This window comes from Sinocyclocheilus rhinocerous, unplaced genomic scaffold, assembly GCF_001515625.1.
Source record: "Sinocyclocheilus rhinocerous isolate Xijiao unplaced genomic scaffold, SAMN03320098_v1.1 scaffold591, whole genome shotgun sequence".
NCBI classification, from domain to species: Eukaryota; Metazoa; Chordata; class Actinopteri; order Cypriniformes; family Cyprinidae; genus Sinocyclocheilus; species Sinocyclocheilus rhinocerous.
The window spans coordinates 1950128-1959046 of record NW_015641476.1 but is presented as its reverse complement, the minus strand read 5'-3'; the positions used below and the strand labels follow the sequence as shown (position 1 = coordinate 1959046).

The window sequence follows — 8919 nt, the reverse complement described above, 5'->3', positions numbered from 1 at the left end:
TATATATATATAATAACAAAAAATATATATAATAACAAAAGCAACAATAATATAATAATTGTAACAATTATATATATTTAACACATATATAGGTCAGTGGCCCTTGGCTTGGTATTGTTAGCAGAATTCGGCCCTCTGCGAAAACTAATTGAGGAACCCTGGTATAAACCCTTGCAAGCACAAAAGTTTGATGCATGTTTTTCCAAGCATTTTAATATTAATAACACTTTTTTCTGTTTTGAGCCTTTATGTATTTTTGACAGATTTTTTAATGGATTATAAAATGACATAAGGGTGAATAATTGGTGACAGAATTTTTAATTTTAGATGAATTATTTCTTTAAAATAATATGAAGTTTAATGCAGCTCAGCTAAAATGTTTTCTAATATTATTAGGGAAGTGTGAATTTGTTGATGAATGCAAAATTGTGGTAGATTGGCATGAAATGTGGTATTGTTTGCAGACTGCTGCTGTTTGGTTCACCATTTTAGTTCTGTCTATACACAAAGTAATTCCATATTTCACTTGTATATTACATTATCACAATTTGCTGCACATCACACCAAGTAAGCTGACAAACTATTGTCAGGTAACAAAATTTGTGCAATGCCGACATATTTTTGGCAAATTTTGGCGTCACTGTATTATTAGCGGTATAACACGTCTACAGGTCTACAGTGGCTTTCTCTTGTTTCACTTACAGTATCATTTGCATGCACAAACAAGTACATAAGCACCCAAATAAGTACAGATTCACACACACACACTAAGGGACAGAACTTGTGAATAGTGATGCTAAGGGTTGTCTTGAAGGCACAAGGTTTCACTTGTCAATTTCTCCTGGGGTTAATTAAACAGACAACTTTGTGTCAGAGAGGCAGAAAAGCTCCAACCATGAAACAACTTTAAAACCATCCACCTCACGTTGGACAGTGCTAAAACTAATTTCTCCTCCAGAAGACTGTTGAACACACTGCAGTGCAACTCGCTGCAAAGCGAGCAGATCAGTTTCCCAACTCTCAATCAAAGTACTTTATCTCTCTTTTTTACAGAAATGCACATTCAACATTTCATCCTAAAGTTATTTCTCACTGTTAAGAGACAAATCCCTCTTGCTGCCTCTGTCTGTGCTGCCTTCTGACAAGGTTATGCAGGACAAAAAGGAAACCAACTCATACCCTCTACTGAGAGGAGAAAAGAAGGCATGAAAGAGCACAAGAAAAAGAATGAGGCTTAGTACTCAAGCAAGAGAAAACATGCAAGAAAGAGTAATATCAACAACATTAAAGCAACACAGAAAATAGGACAGGAGAGGGATAAAGGACAAAAGCAAATCAAAGGAAAAGAAAAGAGGCAGCAGAGGACATTTTGGCTCAAACAGGCACTATTTAATGCATTCATAAATCCATTACTTAAGGCAATGCAGAGACTAAGTGGATTTGTACTGTCCTGCTCTGATTACCCTCCCATCAATAGCAGTGATGTGGAGGACGGAGAGAGCAGAAGGGAGGCAGAGCCCTGCTGGAGCCTTGGACCAGTGTGTCCTAAGTGGCCTCGCTCTAATCAATGCTCCAGGTGATGACACCAATTACTGCCTGCCAGCGCGACAGCCCTGCTAATTCTAATGACTATTGATTAGCTCAATGCTAAGCAGCACGGTGTGTCCGAAACCCCAAAAATGCTGCCTTATGCCGTATCCTGAGGGAGGAACAGAATGTACTGTCTACTGTGATGTCGATTTCATCTGGTCGATTTCTGAAGGCTGCATAGATGTTTCCTTCACTGTATGCGATACCCCATAATCCTGTGTGTGCAATTTGGAGACTGAAAGAATAAAAATGCTGTCTGATGAAAGAAGACTTTTTTTCCCATGATTCTATTTTTACAGAGAAATAAGCATTGTAGTCATTAAATAGCCTCTTTGTTATCTATAAAAGATGACAGTGGTACTTGAATATATTTTAAAAAGTTATTTCTGTAATGGTAAAGCTACATTTTCAGCAGCTATTCAGTCCTCAATGCCACATGCCCCTTCATTTCTTAAAAAAAAACATACTGACCGCAAATCTTTCAGCGCTAGTGTATGAGGCACCTTTAGTAGAGTGTGTTTTGACATTTTGAGGGTGTTTATGTGCATGCCCAGTGGAGCAGGACTGTAAGAGGCCATGCAAAGAGGCTGATAGAAGAATACAGAAGAGATAAGAAAATTTATAGGGATGAAGAAAACTTAACTGGTTTGATTTCATCATACTAAAGGGTTTACATGACATAAAAAAAAAAAAAGATAAATTATTGTTATAGTCCAATTGACACTGAACTGTATACATACTAGGTGTGAAGCTGGAGGAGCTAGAATACAAGATAAATAAAAAATAGAATGGAGTGTATGAAGAACAGAAGAATGCCAGACAAATGAAACTAGACAAAATAAACTGAAAGCATGTAGTTCAATATCTGCTTCTGTACCTGGAGTGCTGAACTGTCGTACTGATGTGACTCTGGTCTTGTCATAGACTCTGGTGAGAGAACAGCCTTTAGGGACAGTCCACGCGCTAGACCTGCTGTCTCTCTCCTCCGCTGTGTCATACACCTCCATGTGGGGTGGCCGCTCTGTCAGGTTCTTACTGTAATGACTCAGGCCATACTGAGCTATCTGGATAGCATAGAAATACCCTTGAGGGCCCCACTGGGTGGACAAAGGTACTCCTGTAGGGAGGAACCAGAAGAAGAGATATTAGAAACTGCGTGTTGAACTGAAGAGTAACAAATTTAGTTTTTAGTTTAGTTCATTCGTTTTTTTCGTTTTTTTTTTAAAGAAATTCATACTTTTATTCAGTAAAGAAATAATAAACTGATCACTAAAAACATTTCTAATGTTACAAATATTTATATTTTAAATAGATGCTGTACTTCTGAACTTTCCATTCATCAAAGAATTCTGGAAAAAAAAGTATCACGATTTTCATGAAAATATTAAGCAGCACAACTGTTTATCATCACTGTTTCTTGACAATAAAATGAGCATATTAGAATTATTTCTGAAGGATCATGTGGCACTGAAGACTGGAGTAATGCCTGCTGAAAATTCAGCTTTGCCATCACAGAAATAAATTACATTTTAAAATATATTAAAATTACAAAAATATACATTTTTAATTGTAATAATATTATACAATATTCGTTTTTTTTTTCTCAGATAAATGCAGTCTTGGTGAGCTTAAGAGACTTAACAATCCCAAACTTTTGAACGGCAGTGTATGTCTGGAATATTGCATTGTGTGTGTCTGTGTAAAGTTTGGGTGGTAAACTGAACTCATCAAGAACATGACTAAACAAAGTTGCCATTTTCTTATTGTGACTTGGTGCAGTGTTAAACATCTGCTGCCAGTTCTTGGGGTGGTACTCACATTGACAATGGATTTGAACAGCATATTGGACCCAAAAGTTTAATGCGAAACATATGATGAAACAAAGTCCCTAGATGCCCCCTTAAAAAAACTTTTAAAAAAGTGAAAACAGCATTATAGACAAATATATCAGTACATAGCTGAAATCATTAAAAAACAAAACAATAAAAAATTATTACTCCGAGAAATGCAGGTTATTAGCCTTTAGACTCCAGTTTCTTTTTGGTTGCCAAGCAACATAGCAACTTAGCAAATTAACATAAAATTCAACAATCACAAGTGTTCATATACAGATTGTTTACCTTGATCATTTTAGGCTTCGAATTTAAAGCATTTTGAAAATCTGAAAATTAAGACATTTCACATTTATGTGTTTTATGTTATCTGTTTTATACTGATATCTTTTAATGTTGAGTCTTTTTTTGTTTTTAACTCAAGTGTGATAATGTAAAGCAGTGGTTTCTGCCATCTTCATGCCATCTTCATTCATTATGAATAATCGTTTTTCTGGTTTCATGACTTTTACACAATTTAGATCAGATACACAATCCAGAGTACACAGTGACAAGTGAAAGCGTATAAACCTTCAATTAGCCAAAGATATACAAAAGAGAAGTGAACACTGGGAGGAAAAAGGCACTGAAGCCCCTAAGCAAACAGCCTTGATCTGAAGTATGAAGTTGTGCTTTCCACACAGACATAAATGCTGAGAGCTACAGTTTACCCAGCTTTCATTCACCCTCTTTCCAACCTTTTCTTTTGTTTAACCACAGCTCATCTATTCTATAGCCTGGAATAACAATAATCAAGCCACAGGCATAACACTGCGACCACACTGCTGGTTTATTGCTGGCTTGAAAGGATCTATTCACAAACATACACATAAAAAACCGCATGCAGGGTTAAACACAGACATAACAAGGCAATATAGATGACAAACACACCAATGAGCCTGCCTCCCGCTTTCCAGGACACACACATACACACGCTGGCTCTAAGTGGGACCTGTATCAGGAGGCAGACGGGCGCTGTGGAGGCACTCTCTGGCCTAGATACTATTCAGAGCACTCTGATCCTCTGCTGGAGGAGACGCCATCCCTCAAACTGAAGGAGGAGGAAAAAGGAGCTCTCTTTCACTGTCACCCCTCCGTACTCATCTCCTTTTCATTCCTTTTTATTCTCTCTCTCCTTCAGCGGAGACTGATGAGTCTGTCCGCTGTCTCTGATTATAGGCTCTCTGCTCAAACACACTGCCGCAGGCTCATGTGGGTTATTACCTCTGAGCTCAACACACTGTTTTTGTGCCTCCGACGCCTGGGATGAAAGCGAGGGGAACAGAACCTCTAATTAAAGGGATAGTTCACCCAAAAATGAAAATTCTGTCATGAATTACTCGCCCTCATGTCGTTTCAAACCCGTAAGACCTTCGTTCATCTTCAGAACACAAATTAAGATATTTTTGATGGAATCTGAGAGCTGTCTGACCCTGCATAGACAGCAATGCAACTGAAATGTTCCCAAGTCCAGAAACGTAGCAAGGAGATCGGTTGAACCCCTGATGTCACATGGATTATTTTACAGATCTCCTTGCTACGTTTCTGGACTTGGGAACATTTCATTTGCCTTGCTGTCTATGCAGGGTCAGACAGCTCTCAGATTCCATCAAAAATATCTTTATTTGTGTTCCGAAGATGAACGAAGGTCTTACGGGTTTGAAACAACATGAGGGTGAGTAATTAATGACAGAATTTTCATTTGTAGGTGAACTAACCCTTTAAATCTTTGTTTTGTGTTTGCATGTGCAACACCTTTCAAAAAACGTCCATATTTACGAAATATGAATTAAATCTTCGGAGATGATCAAAGCTGCTTTCTGTTGGCATAATAATTTGATGCTGGACACTAAGATAAAAATACATGCTAACTGATTACCTCAGCGAGATCCAACACTGACGGACACCCGCAAGTCGCACAACCTTCACACCAGCACCGTAACATTTCTTGAACACTGGACTCAAGCCCGTTCTTAAATGTTACACTTATGCTTTGAGGCAGCGCTTGCTTTAATTTTCCATGGATACTGGAGGAGGCAATGCTTTAAACCCCACATGATTCCCTACAGGCTCCTTCATTCCTACATGGTCATTACGGCTACAGAGCTTCTTTGTAGCGTGCAGAACAGAGAGCGGCTCCATGAAAACAGACTCAGAGTAATGGACTGGCTCTTGGTTATGGAGGAGAAGAGGCTAGAAAGGAAACAAAAGTAGGAGACTGGTATGAACTCCTTTGCTTTTGTGCTGCCACAGACATTGAGAATTTCATTTCAACTCACAGACAACCCAATTTTTCCACCTGCCACAAAGGATTTTGGTATGAATGTACCTCTTTGCGGTGCTACAAAAATGGGGGTTCTTTGAATGCACACACAAAACAAGGTTTGCATGTTTTAAAAGCTTTCACCAGAAAAGAGTCGAAAGTGATTTAATACTGAATGCTGATCAATGAGCTTTTCAGACCAGAATGTCTGGATGTGCTGAATTTCTGCATTTTAGACAAGAGTACTGTAGAATGGTCTCTGTTTTTTTTTTTTTTTTGAGCATGTAAAGTGAGGTTTGTTTACACGCTTGTCATTGGATATGCTGACTTACACTCACACATGCAAACAAACAAACAAACAGATTCGGCCTGCTTTAAATTAGATACCTATCCATTTAATTAAAAAATTCCACTTTGTTTGCCATTAGTGTCCTATGAAGCATTATGAGAGACTTCACCGTCTTCAGTGAATAGTAATGATGTTTTGGTTTGGAAGGCATTCTTTATACTCCAGTATTGATCTCATTTGATTACTTCATTACCCAGTCACATTTTAAAACAATACAGAAGAGCAAATGGCACTGAGCGACTCTATTCTCTTTAGAGAGCATCACAAACGTTGTGTTAATAGCTTTGATATGGTGCTGTTAGTCTGATAGTCAGAGATCTGGGCTCTTAAAACAAAGGTTGCAGGTTTCGTTCCAGGTAGAGGTGATCCGAGAACTGGAGTGAGACTGGGATCAGAGTTCTGCTCTATCACTGTGATGCTTCGAACAGGGCACTTAACCCCGTCTGCTGAAGGACGGTCCATGCAAAGAGATAGAGAGGTGGAGAGAAGAGTGAGCCAGCAGGAAATGATTGAAAGTAAGCTGTCAGGGGAGTGAAACAGTGCTGGATCACTGACACAGTGGAGAGAAAAATGCAGTTTCTGGACAGTAAAACGCCTCTGAAGGACACAACCGAGACCACCATAATCAGCTTTTTGTCATCTATCATTTTGAAATGCTTGTCATTTAGGTTCCTTTCTTTAATAAAAAAGGAAATGACTGCTTTAATTTGGTTTTGCTTTTCCTCATTGACATTCACCAAAAGACACATGGGAGTCTGAGTGCAAAATTATTCTCCATTAAGTTTAAGGTCATCAAATCAGCTCTTGTGATTCAGTTCTTGGCTGAATCAATCCCACTTTCATTTGCTTAATGTATAGTCCATTGAGGGTGCATTACTTACTAAGAACCAGACGTAGATCATTTGAGCCTGGCTTCCAGGAAACTCCTCTCGGACTGCACTAAATGACTATTAATGGTTGCTAACAAGTTGTGTTCGAAATTAGGCAGGTCGCTTTGCCTCTCACTTCTCCCAGTGTGCCACAATTAAGTGTTGCTTTACTGTGACATGTATTTAGGTGAATCTTGATGATGAGGGAGAAAGTAACTGTGTGAGACACATTAGGAAAGCCAGTTACACGTAGGCCCAGACAGAATCTGCTGATTTTTCTCGCATTTTCTGCTCTAATTATGAGGGAAAAAACCAGCGGAATGGATTTAAACAAGGCAACCTAACCCATTGAACACCTTATTAACAAACACATCTCAGGTGGGGAGATGCATGGCCTCTTACAGTCCTCACATTGAGACATTAAGCAATAATTTATTTATTTATAGAAACACAGAAACTTTAATTACCAAAATAAAGTTTCAGTAACTAAATCTGGGTAATTTTGCAACTCTAGCATCATGGTCATGTTGAAGTGAGTTAACAGCTGACATGTTTACTTGTTGCATTTTATCCACATTGTGTGCATGAAATAGTTACTAAAAGAATCAAAACTCGTCATTAATCATCAAATAAACAAATGATCAGAAACTGTATATACATATATATATGACCAAAACCCCCAAAAATTATGGTTTCCGCCATACATGCATTCATAAATACATACATTTACACACACACACACACACACACACACACACACATATATATACATATATATATATATATATATATATACACACACATATACATTTTGTTGATAACGATAATTAGACAATATTTTGCTGAGCATGTTATTGTGCTGGTATTTTGGCAGGTTTAGGCTGACTCCCAAAGCTTTTGTTATTCTTAATATTCTGTGGAGTGATTAGTTTGCAGGAGTAAAAGAAATGAACTTTTCCAATAAGATTGATTTTGCAATAAGTAATTTGATTTTTACCTTTATAAAGGCCAATTATTTCTAACCTAATGAAATGTATGCATAATCTTTTGTGCCAAATTATTAAATGTAATCAATAAATCTATATAGTAAGACACAATAGGGCTGTTACCAATCAAATGAAATCAGAATTTGTGCAATGCAGATGTGGCACAGAATCTGCACCTGAAGTGGCATTTAGATGCATTTATAAAGACTGTTTAATTCAGGACATGAATGCATTTAACCTGCAGTTACAAATGCATTAATAATGTTTTGATGTTTTAAAAACATTGTATATCGCACACCCCTAATATATATATATATATATTTTTTTTTTTTTCCAGAAAAGAGTATCACTACTAGGGGTGTAACGGGTGCAAATTACTCACGGTTCAGTTTGTATCACGGTTTTACAGTCACGGTTTCGGAACGGTTCAGTATGTGCTATTTTAGGAGGGAAAATGACTATACTGTCAAATAAAAAAAAGAAAATAAGAACAAATAATCTAACTACAAGCAACATCACAAATAAATACAATAGAGCAAAGATAAATAAAATAAACAGTGCTTTTCAGGTTTTTTAAGGTAGCTCTAACATTAGTTTTTAGGTACAGAAATTGAATAAAGCAATCAAATGTTAAATAAAATGGCATATTTAACTGTATAAAGTGAAGATTAATCTTTATTAAAGTTTCAAAAGCTATTCAATCAAGTGCAGTGAGTGATCTCCTTGTCTTTTGTTGTTTGATTAACGTTAAAAACACAGATAGCAGGTTAATTTAAAAAAATTTAATTAATTATATAGCCTGCTGTCACTTTAAAACAATGCACGGATCTAGTTCACTGATACTGTACGTTCAACCGACTATGTCTGCTAGGATACTCACCAAGATGGACTTGTTGACATAATTTTTGTGTGAATTTGTCCATTCAAGCAGAAGACTTGGAAGAGAACTCAATATTTGCACGCTGTCTGAGACCTGAACGCGGGTTTGCTC

General features: G+C 37.3%; 1 protein-coding gene across 2 annotated transcripts in view; it reads right to left on the bottom strand.

Moving 5' to 3' along the window:
• LOC107755093 (D-glucuronyl C5-epimerase-like) overlaps positions 1-8919 on the bottom strand; it is a 58134-nt gene that overhangs the window by 5493 nt on the left and 43722 nt on the right. For both annotated transcript variants that reach the window (XM_016571758.1, XM_016571759.1), the window contains one exon: positions 2468-2707. In XM_016571758.1, the coding sequence (XP_016427244.1) occupies positions 2468-2707 (240 nt within the window). The remainder of the gene's footprint in view (positions 1-2467; positions 2708-8919) is intronic.